Raw genomic sequence first — 15,474 nt, 5'->3', positions numbered from 1 at the left:
ATTTATACATTCATTCAATTTAGCACAATAGAGCCTATTTCTGATACACGCTTGATAATTCAAAACTTAGGAGAAAAAAAATTTGGAAATGCAAAATACCTTTTCTTTATTCACGTGATCAACACTTGATCGTAAGTCATCTAATTCACCTTTCATTTGTGACTTTTCTTTTTCTAATCTGTTAGAAAATAACATAAAATGAGAAGAATATTAAAACCAAAACATAAAAGAAAGTATTACAATACAGAGAAAAAAACTTTTTTCATAGCAATTAAATTTAGGACAAAAAATTAATGCTTAGACACATTTTGAATCAATTTAATAATGCAAATTAATATTTAAAAAAAAAAACAATCTGTTAATTGACTATATATTTTATATGAATAGTTGTTTGATTTTGCCGCATACAGTAATAAAATGTTTTCCCAAATTTAAAAATGTTATTATTATTCGTTTTTAGAGCAAAAAGCGATACATAAAGAACATAAAATACATTTAAAAAAAATAATAATTTTGTGTAAAGTTCATTATTTTAGCATAAAAAAGTTTTAAATATCATCTTTTACAATTCCTAAAAACATTATATTAGAATCTTTATCAAAAAATAGATTTATTATTTAAAAATAAAAACTATGAAACTAGTTACCTTGCTTTGTGTTTATTAGTTTGATCTAGTTGTTCACTGATTTCAGCAATAACATCATTGTGCTTTTTACGTAAATTGGAAAGAACTTGTTCGTGTTGCAGGTTTGATTCCTCCAGATCTCGTCTTAGTTTTGTCATTTCTGCCTCTCGTCGTTTGTTTAATTCCACCTTGAAAATAGAGATATAATACAATTGAGCTCACGAACTTATGAAAGTAAATAAGATTTTTTAAATCAATGACTGTCTTGTTACCTGGGCAGAAGTTGCACCACCAGCTTCTTCTAGTCTCTCACCGAGTTCTTCAATTTCTCTGGCAAGATCAGCTCTTTGTTTTTCAGCCTTTAAATTAAAAAAACATATACCGTATTAAATAAATAAAAAATTCAATATTTTCGATTGGTCATCTCTAAATGTTGCAAAACAATTATTGCATTATATGCATCTTAAAACTAATTCATGTTTCTTAATTTACATTAACAATCACTTAGGGAAAATTAAATATAAACACTTCTTAGTTTTTAATAGTTTAAAATTTTAGACCTAACTTTTAAAATTAACTATCATCACAGTTCGAAAACACTTGTAATTCATGAGGTCTTTCATATAAAATATCTAATAACTATATATTATTTTAAATAACTTTAATTTTAGCTTTAATTACATCCTATATTTACTAGGGGTGTTAACATATTCTACTGTTTTTTAACTTTAAAAAAATTCAGTGTATAATTTATTTAAATTTATTAAAAGAAATTAAAATGCTTTTAAAAGTGGTAATCTTCAAAAAACAAGTTTATTTTATGCGTTTGTTTATTAATTATATTTTTCTTTATCTTCATAATTTTATTTTAAAAAAATTAGATTTGCAAGTTTTGTGGTGAAATTTTTTCTTAACTCATTTATAAAGCAGTAAAATTATTAAAGAAATATTGAAGGTAATCTTACAAACTTATTCCAAAATTCCTTCAAATATAAATTTTACATGACAATTGATTATAACAATAAATAATCTAATTATTACTTACTTTAGCTCTAGCTTGCCTTTCTGCCTCAAGTTCTTCTTCTAATTCTTCTATTCTGGCCTATGTATAAAATAATTGCACATTATATTAATGTTTTTATTCAAAAAAGTAGGCAACAGAATTCTTTTAAACTTAAAATGGGTAAATTTAAAATGTTTAAATTTATCTCAATTTAATTGAGATTAATATAAAACTTAATAGAAAAATATCAGTATATCATTTATATAATAAAGAAAATTAATTTTAAACCATACACAAATTTACAAAAGAAAATTGATAAACTTATTATGAAGATTCAATGATTCAATATGCATAATATAAAGAAATTTAATTTTAAGCCATACAAATTTACAAAGGAAAATTGATAAAAATATAATGCCAAAGCAAAACTTGGATAAAATGTGCAAATAGTAAATAACATTACATACTCTTAGTTAATTGATCAAATAGCGTTGTCAATAAGTAAAAATAAGGGGGGGAAAAGAAAAATAGATTACTGAGATACTTTAAAAAAGAAAGATATAGAATTATTACAATAATTTCGAGTAATATGCAAAATACTTTTATTTTCTGCCATTTAAATGTAGAAAAGTTATGTATATATAGAGAGAGGAATGGTAATTGACCATTATGCTTGAAGAAACCATCAACTTCCTTATTCAATAGCGCCTGAGAGTCATGAAAGGAAAATTCCCGGCTTATATTTTTCATTTACGTTTTATTACTTAAAAACTATCTACATTCATTTTTTGTCCTGCAATAGTGCATGTAGGCAGCTCCCAGCAATTGATGTCGCTTACATTAACTGTTATACTTTTTTTACTAAATTGTTAGTTATTAAATAATTAGTTATTGTCTTTTTACTGCATTTGCCCCACAAATCCATACATAGATATATATATATTTGTTAAAAACAAATGTATATATCACCTGAAGTTCTTTAATTTGTTTCTGTAATTTGGCGACTAAGCTCTGTTCATCTTCAAGTTTAGCAGCTAAACTAGCCATTTCTTTTTCTTTCCTGAAAATAGTTTTTTTTTTACATTTAAGCCATTGATAAATATTAACATGACATACAACAGGATCCAAAATTTTTTAATAATATTTAAATAAAAACCTTTGACTGGATTGTTCAACCTCCTTCTTAGCCTTTTCAAGATCAATAAGAGCCTCTTGAGTCAACTTTAAGTCGCCTTCTGTCTTTCGTTTCATTTTTTCCATTTCACCACGGCTCTTCTTTTCTCGTTCAAGGCTATCTTCAAGCTAATAGATAAACATGTAAACTGATTAAAAATATGTCAAAAACATAACTTATTTTAAATATTTAATTTGAAAGAAAAATATGCAAAATTGGCTTAAATACATATATTTTTTTGTAATATGTATATCATATCAAATTATCTCTAAATATTTATTTATTGATGTAAATAGAGAGAAAATTTGAGATAGTAGTTACTGTGTAGCATGATAATTTAATATAATTCTATAAGATATAAATCTGCTTTTTCATTAAAGAAATGTAAAAGCTGAAATGAGCATTTAAAGCTGTATTTGCTAATCACTAAATCTACTTGACTAATTACTAAATTGATAATTATTAAATTGAACTAGATAAAGGATAAATAATCGTTCATTTATAAAATAGCGAATGGAAAAAATTACAGATTTATTGTTTGTTTTTTTAATTTCCTCTATAAAGATAGTAATAAAAGAGGAAAGGGTTAAGGATTATGTTTGAGAGTTTGCGTTATTTTTAAAAACTATTTATATAGGTATGCAATGAATAACAAATGCATTTGTACAAAACCTTAAAGGTGTAACTTACAAATTAACAAAATACCATTAATTAGTAATCATTTTACCTCATCTAAAGTTTGTTCCAGCTTAATCTTGACTTTATTCAGATGATTGACTTTATCTTCTGTACACTGCAAATCCTCAGATGTTTTCTAACAATTAATAAGATATAAATTAAATCCATTATAAGGAATGTTACAAAAAATATACATTTAAAAAGATTTTATCTAAATATACCTGATTAACTTCTTGTAAGTGTTTCTTTTCCTTGGTTAATTTGTTGATTAAATCATCTTGGTGACTGATTTCTTCATTCAAATTTCTAATTTGGTGATCGCGAGAAGATTTGTCTTGTTCAGCCTTAATGAGAAAAATTGATCAGTTAGAAACTGTTAAAATAAAGAGCAAGAGAACCATAATAGAAACATAAATATTCATTCATAGCTGAACAAAAATGTAAAAATAATAATACCTTTTGCATAGCTAGTTCTAAGTCTTCAACTTCCTTTTTAAACGTCTGGAGATCTGTTTCAAGTTTTTTCTTTATTTGAGCCATCTGCACATGAGCATCTTCTTCGTGAGTTAACCGTTCTTGTACATCCTTAAGTACAGAAACAACAATTTTATTATTTTTAAGAAAATGGAAACACAAATTCACTGTCAGTTCTTGATATACAGGAAGATCAAAAAAATAACTTTTATTATTATAAATAGCTAGCTTATTACTTTTATTATCATTAAGATTTAGTATTAGAGGTTATACATGTTTTGAAGAAAAAATATGAATTCCAAATGTAACCAAAATTGAAATGATTATTGGTATTGATCGTGACAATAATCTATGCGTTAATGAACTTAAAAATAAATGAATAATTTGTTTTATTCATTACAAATATTCCTGGTTAAATAATAGTAAGAAAACAAGACACCATGATTATTACTTTTGATCAAAGCAATGACCTTTTGTAAATAATATATATTCCTGAATAAAAAGTTTTGGTAGGAAAATCTTAGGATTAAAATGGATTGATTTAGAAATTTTACACATAATTATAGTTACCATCTGTTACTTGTAGTAGCATTCTAATGTACTCTAATTAATGTACTTTAGCTAGCATTCTAAAGAATATGTTGCATTCTATGGAATATCATTTTTAGTCTAGTATGAATTGTAAAAAAAAATTACATAACTTTTCGTAGGCAAAGTATGAAAAAAACGTCCTGATGAGGTTATTATGTAAATGATGCGCATTTCTCAAAAATAAAAATGTCATTCTGAAAAAATAATGAGAGTGAAATTTAGAAAAATTTATTCAAAATGTGGAAAGAAAAATTTAAGTTGTACAAAACATAATTTATGCCTTTTTTATTAAGGGGGGAAAAATTCGTTAAAAAATTCACATTTAAATCACAATTATGTTCAGTTTAGAAACAAATATTGCACAAAATATCCATTTCAACACCTTTACTAGCATGGCCACGGAAGATTTTATACTTTGCCTGTTTCTCATTTGGCATTCTACAGAATGCTTAGGAAATGTGCGAAATATCAATCAATTCATACATTGCCGGCTAGTTTTAGGCATTATATACAATGCCTAGGCACTCTATAGAATGCCGGATTTCAAACTTTGCCAGTAACATATATAATACCTGGGTATTCATGTCATTTGGCATTCTATGCCTGGCAATATGTGAATGTGGTAAAAAATTTCATCATCTTTAATATAAGTGTCTTTAGCTTTCATTGTAAGTTTTTGACATTTTATAAAACACCTAGATATTCCATAGAATGCAAAAATTTAATATTTTGCTGATTAAATAGGCATAAAGTGAAATAATCCCTACCGTCAGCTGACAAGCCAAGTCTGCTTTTTGGGCCAAAGCTCTGTTGAGTCTTTCCTCTAAATCACCTGCGCTAGATCTTTCAGCTTCCAATTGGAGGAACAAGTCATTTTTCTCCTGCAATAATTTTACATTGTTTGTCTCCAGCTCTTTACGAACCTTTTCTTCTTTAACTAAAGCATCATGCTCTGATTTTAATTTCTCTTCAAGTGCTCTCAACTCATCTTCCACTCTAGCAATGCTAAGAAGAGGCTTAACCTACAAAGGAAAAACAGAATTGATGAATAACCGCGTATAAATAAAATATGAAAAATCAATGTAATATTTTCAGTGCTATTATTTAAAGCTATTAGAAAACCTACTTTGGAGTATAGTTTCCACCACAACCAATTTCTAAGCTGCAAGAATTTTCGTAAGTTTCGTTGAATAACAAGAAGAGCAATCCTGAAATAAATATAATATTGTTATATATTGGAAAGGAGATGTTCATTGGCAAAAAAAAATTAAATAATTAAAAAGTTTTACAAATTAGTAAAATTGCTAAATAATAGAAAGTTTAAAGATAAAAACTTCATAATTATGTAGGGAAAAAAATAATTTCACTTAATACTAAATTATATAAACAATACTTTATTTATTTTGGGGAAAAAAAACATTAAAAATTTATAATTTTAATCCCATGTACAAAACATTTCATCCAAGTGTATTGACTAAAATTTATATTAAAATAATAATTCGTCTATCGGTGGAACTTAAAATTATTTTAAAAACCAATAAAAGAAAAGTGTAATGAGACAGAAATGTATTGTTTCCAGCATTCTATTTTAAGAATTTAAATATATTTTGAATTCGATTAATTTCCAAAATTAGAGACAAAATTTAACAACAAATAGCATTGCAGAGATAACAGTAAAAACGATTAAACAATGTTTTCTGCTTCATTTCAAGCCATCCTTACTGAGATACTTTCACGGAAATATTTGTTATTTGTCCTCCAACTATTGTGGTTATTTTGAAAACATTGTTTTATAGTTTTTTTTCTTCTTTTTTTTAGTTACCATTATACCTATTGGTAAAATGTGTAACTAATTTTGAAACTTTATGAGAATAAATTGCAAAGTTCACTAGACAGAATACAGCAATTGGGTACATTTCCATATTCTTCCTTTCTTTTTAATTGGTTTTCTGAATGTCAATCCCTTTAGGGATATCAAGTAATATATACTAAGTAGTGAGATACTATAAACTTTGCATTACTATTTTTGACCCAAACAATCATATTTAAGACACTTTAGTTCATAAATTTTACCCATTAAATACTACTGAGTCTAAAACTTTTTTTACAGGTATATTAATAATCTATACATCTTCTGAGGATAAAGCCAAAAAAATAAAGACAACTTAATCTGCAAATAAGCGTTTACAATAAAAATTACCTTTGTTCTTGAAGCTTTTTAAACTCTTTCTTGCATTCATACCATCTAATCCAAGCCTGTAGCCATGTAATGATTTTCCCTAGTCGTTCATCTCTCATTTCTTCAAGTCTACCTAAGACACCGGCTCTAAAGAATACCTAGATTTTGTGGAAATGAGTTTATTTCAGAATAAAAACAAATAAAAGCTGATTTCATATGGTGTCATTAAATTTTTTGTTAGAAATGTAACCACAGTAGAAATAGTGAGCACAATAGAAATGCTCTAATCTTAAATATGCATTATAATTAAAAAATTCTGATCTTAACAAATATCAAAGCAACTGAATTCAACAATTAAATAAATCATGAAACTTTATGAATATACATAAATATTTCTTTGTAAAACTAATTTTTATAAAATTATGCTATGTTAAACAGAATATTTTTTAAAAATTCAAAATGTTAAATAAATATTTAAATAAATTAGATAACTTTATAGATTTACTTAAATAAATCTACCAATTGAAATAAACTACTTAGTAAATTTTAATTTAAATAATATATTCAAATAAACTATTAGAAATAAATTCATATATATATATATATATATATATATATATATATATATATATATATATATATATATATATAATCATAAAATGTGGATTTTAGAGATATTTAAATCACAAGACTACTTAATAAATAAATCACAAATTCAGAATTAATGAATCATAGGTGGTTTCTCATTAAATATTAAACGTAAGTTGATTCAACTGAACAAAAGCAATTTCTGGAAAATGAAAAAAAAAACAAATTTTTTTTAAAAGAATAATTTAGCTTAAAACAAATAATTGTTTAAACTTTGAAAACAGTATTAAATTATTAGAGGAAATACTTAATTTAAATATCAATTAGAGTGATTTGTAGTGATTACAAAGCTATGGTTAGTTTGAATACCGTTAATATTTCAATAAAATGTTTTCTTTCGTTTCTTCTTTTTTTAATATTTAACAATGAAGAAAATTTTATTATTTACTTATACACAAGTAAGCCACATAACTTACTAATAATATTATGCCATATTATTTTAAACAAAAAGAAAGCTATGAAATTTTAAGTAGCAATTGCAACTGTGATTAATGATGTGCTGTGTTCAATTGCAAAGTGGACAGACTATGGTTGAATTGTACATCGAAAACAACCCATCATTAAGAAATAAATATACTTAAAGCCATACTTGCAATTTAATTTTTATAAAAAACTAAGCTGTTCGTCTGGTTTTCAGAAATCATGCCATGCAAACATTTGTATCTTATCTGTGATAAAAATGTACAAATCATTTAATTTTTTAAAAGATAAATAATTCATTGCAGTTACAGTGCTGTTTAAAGCTATAAAGGTAAATTTTTATGTAAATAAAGAATTTAAGAAAGAAAGTAAAGTAATACCAAGTTGGAGGAATAGGTTATGAGCCAAAGCTGATCATTATCTGTGTAAATACACATACCTTAGTCAGTCCAAAACGATACTCAGTCGAATCCAATTTTATTGCTTCACAAAGTTTTTCCGTTGCAGCCTTGGCATCAATAAAACCTTTAGGTAAGGAATTCGGGGCCAAAATGGTGTATCTAAAGATATTTTACGATAAATAGAAGAATTGCCTACTTTAAGCAGATATTACACTGCAGATATTCCAGGGAGAATATTTAATGTCCAATCAGAACTAAATACTTACAAAATAAACATTCTTCTTAAACAAAGCTATATAATTTAAGGTGATGAGTAAACTATTGGGGAAAAAATGTTGGCTAAATTAAATTTAATTGGTTAATGAAAATATGTTTAAAATTTACTGATGAATTTCATTTTAATACAAATAAATGTTTATTTAAAAAACATCGAGGTAAAACGCTGCATACCAGGTTTTTTTCTTCTCTTGTGAATGTATTATTTCAATTATATAATTTATGAAGATTTAGCACCCACAAATATGCGCAAATATTGTGCACAGAAAATTAATGCATGGCGAAGTGTAATGTTATAAAATTTAACTTTAATCAAAATTTTTAAAAATTCCTTAAGTTTTCCTTTATTTTTCCGAAATACTTATATTTCTTACAATAATGGAAATAAATATAAATTCATTGAATAATTTTTAAGCTTCTTCTACAAAAACTTTTTAAGATAGTTAAAAATTGCTTTTAAAATTCCCAAAAAGTTAATTTTGTAATTAATTGACCATGAGCTTAAATTAGTAATTATCATAAAGTAAGATTGTGCCGTCTTAAGTACACTTCATGATAAAATACACTACAAACTACATGATAGGCTAAACATACATGCCTTTGTATGACCATATCTATATTCAATAGTATCCAGAACAACGAAATCTAAAATCGTTTCAGTAGCTTTCTTAGCATCCACAAAACCTGTTGAGTCTTTGGGAATGTCATTGGGACAAAGAATAGCATATCTAGGGATGGGATGGTGACATGCAGAGAAATAGAGAAGAAAAATAGAATAACCAAATTAATAAGGAAGAGAAAAGCAGAAAAGTTAAAGAGGAAATTCAAAGAAAAAATTTTTTTTTAAATAATTTATTTCTTGGGAAAGATTTTTTTTTTTTTGTCTTTTTTATAATGCTAGTAACAGGAGTCAAATGAAATTTAATGTCAACAACAAGTTACAAAGTTTCAGATAAAACAAATTAATTAGAAGAAAGGTATAAGACACAATAATCCGAGAAAAAAATAATTAAAGGCAATTTATGTTTAGATAATGTCTTTTAATTTTTTTGAATAATCTATACCAAATTAACTTTATATTGATTACTTGTCGATAAGACAAAATAAAATGACTCTCACAGTAAAAGTAAGAAAGTTTTTATAAATTATTGTATTTATAAACTATTGCAGTTATCCTTATAACTTTTTCAGTTAAATATAAGTACTTAAAACTGCAAAATTAAAATTACGATTATTATTTTAACAAGCAAGAAATACTAAATTTAGTTACAAAACTGTGAGGCTTAAATATCATCACTTCACTTTTATTAAATATTTTTCATAATTCTACACAGCTGAAGTATTAAAAAATCATTGTTTATGCTTTAAACACGCAAATAGCTACATTTTAATTTGAATATTAATAACAGATAAAAAGATAATAAGTTCATTTTCAGGGTGGTGAGCAGATATTTGCACAAAACTGTAAATTAAAATTTTAATAGACTTTAAAGAGTATCAAAAAGGGCATAAGAGGAAGAATAAAAAATAAGGAAATATTTTTAAGGAAAATTGCAGGAAAAGAAAATAGAAAATGTAAAAGATGGGAATAGGGTTGGTGACACATTGGTGATACTGAAGGAAAGAGGACTCACAGGGACAGGCACAGGGTAAAGTTATATTGAGGACATGTTAGGTAAAGGTTACACATATGAGCAATTATAAAGCTAAATGCAATTTAAAAATACTTTAGATCATGCAAATTGTAATAAGGCATAATATTTTATTAGCAAATAAATATGTTTTTTAATTATGTATTCCAAATAATTTAATTAAACTACAAAATAATTAACACAATTTTTTTATCAGAAAGCATTAAATGTTTATAAGTATTTGTTTAATTTCATTATTTTATGTTAATGATTAACACAGCTTGATTTTAAATTAACAACTAATTAAAATAAGTAAAAAAAAATATGTTTTTATAATATTTAGCATAAAAATAGTTTAAGTTAGAAAGATAACTTATTCGAAATTAATCAGAAAATATGTAAAATAAAACAGGTTAATAAGTATAAAAATAGAAAGCATTAATTGCAGAATCTGCTTAGTTGCCAATGTCCTCATTGCAGATTCCTATACGTGCCTTGGTATGCCCCAATCTATAGTCATTTGCTTCTAGTTGAATAGCTGTAAGAATGCATTCTGTGACTTTTTTAGCATCAACAAAACCTTGTGGGAATGAATTTGGAGCCAATATAGTATATCTGTAGATGTTTGAAAGAAAATCAAAATTTATCAGAAAAGTAACCTAACAAAATCTTTGTTAAATAAAAAAAATTATTATAATGAAAAAAAGTTGAATTAAAAATATAATTCATAATATTCATAAATGAAAATCTTTCTCTCTTTCTTAGAAAATTTTCAAAGTACTTCAAATACTTCAAAAAATATTTATATTTTTAATTTGGCAACAATAATTAATATATGCATCTCAAATAATTAAAAATAAATTTTTATCATTTGATCCCAGCAGGAATGAATCTTTTAACAACTCTTAAAGAGCATATATGCAAAAAAAATTTATTTGTTCAGTAATTTAATGTCAAAAATGTTATTAATTAAAATAAACGCATCCTAATCTCAAAGCAAAATATTTTGTTACAATTATTATTCTTTGAAGTATTGATATATCTATATTTATATTTAAAAAACAGATCCACTTAAGGTGAAAAGTTTCAAAACAATTTGAGAAGATCATTCAAAAACTCAAAATATGAAGTGTATTTAATGAAAACAAAACTTCAAAAGTAAGTTATGGGCAAAAAAAACTAATTGACAAAAATTGTTTCAGTATAATTGTATTAATGGTGCACCAAATAAAAATTTATAAATAAATTTGCATACATATAAAAATAATCTGCATATTCAATTCTTGGAAATTTAATTTTTTTTTTTTTAATTTGAATAACATGAAAAAACAGATGTGATAAAAGATTATAAACATTGAAAACTGAATATTCTTAACCAAAATTTATTTAATTGAAACAACTAGTTTTGTTTAAAAAATTAAAATTAATGTGATTTGAAATTATTACTTATTCAATGATTACTTAAATAATCAAAATACCTGCATTCACATTATTGTTTTGAAGCATTTCAAATAAACAGTACATTTCAAAACATGGTTAATGCATAGCAATTAACCCATATTTAATTTGTTAAACTCCACTTTAAAATAATTTTTTTAATAAAAAAAAATAGAGGGTGATACATAAATTAGACACTTTTATGACAGTTCAATAAAAATTGAGTTTGATTAAATACACACACATATATATATAAATAAATGATTTTTATTCAGATAAAAAATGAGTGAATATCATGTTAATAGTAATATTAGGTTTTTAATCATACAACGAAAATTATTACTCATAATTAATTTTTGCTTCTTTTGTAAAATTGACTGACAAACTATACAAAAAAAAGAACATAAAGAAAACCTTTAATACCTGTGCTTGAAGTCTGGATAAACCATTCTGTTTGGAAATCCTTTACGGCAAATACGAATACCTTCTAATACACCATTGCAAGTCAATTGATGCATTACTAAATGTGAATCGATAACACCTGCAAAAATATTGACAATTATTACCATTCTATAAAAAACAAATTGGCCGCAAATAAAAAAAAAAATATTCATTTTGTATGTAAATTTAGTTAGACATAAAATCTAAATCTGCCTATAACTGTAAAAATTTAATTCTTCTAAAAATGGAACTGAAAAATAATTCTTATAAAAGAAAAGATTACTTGTTATTAATTTTGTAGTTACTGAAAAAAGAAAATTAAAAGAAAGCCACTTGTAAGATATCTGCCAACCTTCTTACCCTATAATATGAATAATTATACTTCAGAGAAACTCTTCTTTTTGTTATTATCAATCTGAGATCTGAAATGCTAAATTCAATCAAACTTACTAAGAAAAAAGTTTGATAAAAAATCTTATTTAAAAACTAAGAAATAGATCGTTTTAAAATAGAATGAAGGATAAAAATTTAGAATGAAATCTAAGCAAAGAGTAATTTTGTTTAAATCAAATATAACATAAATTGTTTTAATAGTTATAACACATATATGAGATAAATATTCCAAATGAACATGGAGTAAAGAATATATTCTAGAACTGAAACTCAGATCATAAGACATTTTCATGCTAAATATTATATAAACTAATTCCATAATTATTACACAAATGTAAAATAAATATTCTGTACATATAATAATGAAATATCATTTGTTCTATCAAAGGTCTGAAATTATGTTTGAGTAAAGATTGGGATGGTGTTAATTTTAAAATTTTAATACCTCAGAATTTAACTCTTACCTGGGGCTTTGTTTTCATTGGGAATAATACATCGAACAAAATGTGGGGCAGTACTATGTAATGTTGTCATCAACTTGTTCAACTGTTCCTATTAATTAAGTAAAAGCATAGCACAGCACAAGTTAAGACAGTATTTAACAACCAATGCAGTTCATTTAGAGCAATTATTTTAAAATGCATAGCAATAATATGTTTAATAATAAAAAGTTTTAAAATAAATTAGCATTTAAAGGAAATAATAATTCCAGAAAAAAGCAAAAGTTATTAATTATTAATTATTTAATCATAAATTTAAAAAAAAAACAGAACATAAAGCACACAAAATAAAAAGAAAAGAAATATAATCACATCAAAATTTCTGAACACAAAATAAAAAAATGTTACAGCTGCAATACAAGAAAAGAAAAGAAAAAAACAACTGGTAAAGTTAAAATAACATGCAAGATTTCTTCATTCATTTAAACATGCTATAAGCTAGTTTTGAAACCTAAATACATAGGCACGCACTTGCAAGCACAATTAACAAAAATATTTAAAGGACAAGTAATGTGTTAGTTTGAAGAATTGAACAACACATAATCATTTTCTCTACTGTGACTTACCATTCAAGAATTGACTAAAGGCGTTTGGGATAGTGACATGTTTACATAGTACTAATTAAATTTAAAAAATGTTGGAAGCATTATTTGCCCTAAGGGTAACTAGGGAAATTTTTAATATAGGAATTAAACCTAATATAGGTATGAAAATAAAAATAAGTAATTTCAAACAAAATCAAATAGTTAAGTTAATAATTAATAACTAGTTTAGTATAGTTCTTTGATTGTAAATAAGATTTTTCATGGATTAAAGTATGTTTCAAAATTACAATTGCAAGTTCAACTTAAGAATAGTCATCAAATTAGCGCCAAATTTTTTTTTTGTATAAACTGGAAATATCACCCTATTTGTTTAAATAGAAAAAAAAAGAAAACTTTACAGAAATATTTAACTACCTGGAGATTTTGTTTCATTAGGAATGATACAACGGACGAAATGAGGTTGAGTAGATCTTAATGTGGCCATCAATTTGTTCAATTGTTCCTATGAATAAAATATATCACAATATATGACATCTACAACACAACATGCACTAATTTTTAAGTAAACATAATACTATTTATAAAGGCTAGAAAATTTATAACAAGGAATCTAAAGACAAGACAATGTACAGAGTCTTCTAAAACTAAAACACACCAGGTTTTTTCTTTTTTTAAAAAATTTTTTTTCCCTAAAAAGTGAATTTTTGCAAAGAGATACTAACAAGACAACGAACCAAACAAAACTAGAAATAAAATTATCGAAAAATATTATCTCTTTTTTCCTTATTAGCATTCAGATTTCAAAATAAAGTTTCTAGTTTTTAGTTGTCACTAAACAATTTATACGAGAACACAAAAACTTTCCAAATAAAAACAGAGGACTACAATACAAACATAGAAAGGGTTAATTTTATGCTGCATATGAATAAAGCTAAAACAAGGTGAAGGAAACACAAATTATGTCACATATGTGATCGCTCTGGTACTATAATGAAGTACCTTCATCAGAGTCAAACATATCCATTTATTTGTGACTTTATTTGCATTTATTTCATGTAAATTTAGCTTTTTTCGCTGAGTAAAAGTTTTTCTAAGACAAAAATTTTGTAAAAAAACTTTTTTGTGCAATTAATATGACACAAGCAAAACCAAAGGGGAAAAAAACATTGTGTGATTGCTTAAAAGCACAAGAGGAAAAAAGCTATCTGTTTTTTCTCTCTTAGAGTAAAATTTTTTTACAAATATTAAAACTTTAATTAAAATTTTACACAATGAAAATTAATGAAATAAATACTTTAGAAATATCAGATCAAACAATAAAAAAGAACACAACAACTGTACTATTGTTATAATAAAATATAAGTTGTTAACTTCTACAAAATTTTCAAAACTAAAAAAAAAGTTTTCAAAATTCTGTTTTAAATAAAATTGAAAAAAAATTTTTTATAATAGAAATGGAAAAACAATGTATATTTTTTGAAAGAAATATATTTCAACCAAAAAAAATTTCGATCTAAACATTAATATTTTACAACATGCTTTTAAAAATTTTATGTCACTTATTTTGGACACAAAAGTGAATTTATTTACCAGTTTTAGTTCTAATTAAAATGTGGTTTATATTCATAACTACTAAAGGTGAAATCAAAATTATAAGAGAATATCGTAAATATTTCCATAATTATTTTTATTCTGCATCACTCCAAGTGTTGGAACTCCTGGGCAAAATTGTTCTGAAATTCCCCTGCTACACGCTTCTTTTTTTTATTGAATAATATTTAAAATACCAGTATTTTTATTTAAAAAAATCTGCTGCTCGGACTAATAGCAACACTAATTTAAGACACTAACAACATTAGACAGACAACAGACTTAACACTAACAACATTAAATACAGTAAATTCATTAGTTCAAAACATTAAAGTAATGATTTTATTAAGCTATTTTATGTATTTTAAAAATTTTAAGCAATTTGAAACCCTTTAAAAAAATTATAAACAAAAACAGATTCTGATTTAAAATTACTGTAAAATATTTTAAACCAAATATGCATACTTC

At 24.8% G+C, this 15,474-nt stretch overlaps 1 protein-coding gene across 31 annotated transcripts in view; it reads right to left on the bottom strand.

Moving 5' to 3' along the window:
• Positions 1-15,474, bottom strand: part of LOC107457063 (myosin heavy chain, muscle) — a 58,460-nt gene that overhangs the window by 12,139 nt on the left and 30,847 nt on the right. For 24 of the 31 annotated variants that reach the window (XM_087150177.1, XM_087150154.1, XM_087150178.1 and 21 more), the window contains exons 17-31: positions 13,831-13,918; positions 11,961-12,078; positions 10,595-10,715; positions 6,746-6,882; positions 5,672-5,753; positions 5,313-5,567; positions 3,937-4,065; positions 3,702-3,824; positions 3,530-3,616; positions 2,785-2,930; positions 2,598-2,688; positions 1,671-1,727; positions 898-984; positions 647-813; positions 100-178 (exon numbers count right to left, since the gene is read on the bottom strand). In XM_087150177.1, coding sequence (XP_087006303.1) covers positions 100-178; positions 647-813; positions 898-984; positions 1,671-1,727; positions 2,598-2,688; positions 2,785-2,930; positions 3,530-3,616; positions 3,702-3,824; positions 3,937-4,065; positions 5,313-5,567; positions 5,672-5,753; positions 6,746-6,882; positions 10,595-10,715; positions 11,961-12,078; positions 13,831-13,918 — 1,767 coding nt within the window. Of the gene's footprint in view, positions 1-99; positions 179-646; positions 814-897; positions 985-1,670; positions 1,728-2,597; positions 2,689-2,784; positions 2,931-3,529; positions 3,617-3,701; positions 3,825-3,936; positions 4,066-5,312; positions 5,568-5,671; positions 5,754-6,745; positions 6,883-8,231; positions 8,353-10,594; positions 10,716-11,960; positions 12,079-13,830; positions 13,919-15,474 lie in introns of all 31 variants that reach the window. The other 7 variants (XM_087150182.1, XM_087150161.1, XM_087150171.1 and 4 more) reach the window with 1 other exon arrangement.

The sequence above is a fragment of the Parasteatoda tepidariorum genome, chromosome 8 (assembly GCF_982258835.1).
Source record: "Parasteatoda tepidariorum strain Cologne lab strain chromosome 8, Ptep-v5.0, whole genome shotgun sequence".
Taxonomy (NCBI): Eukaryota; Metazoa; Arthropoda; class Arachnida; order Araneae; family Theridiidae; genus Parasteatoda; species Parasteatoda tepidariorum.
This window is presented reverse-complemented; position numbering and strand designations above follow the sequence as displayed.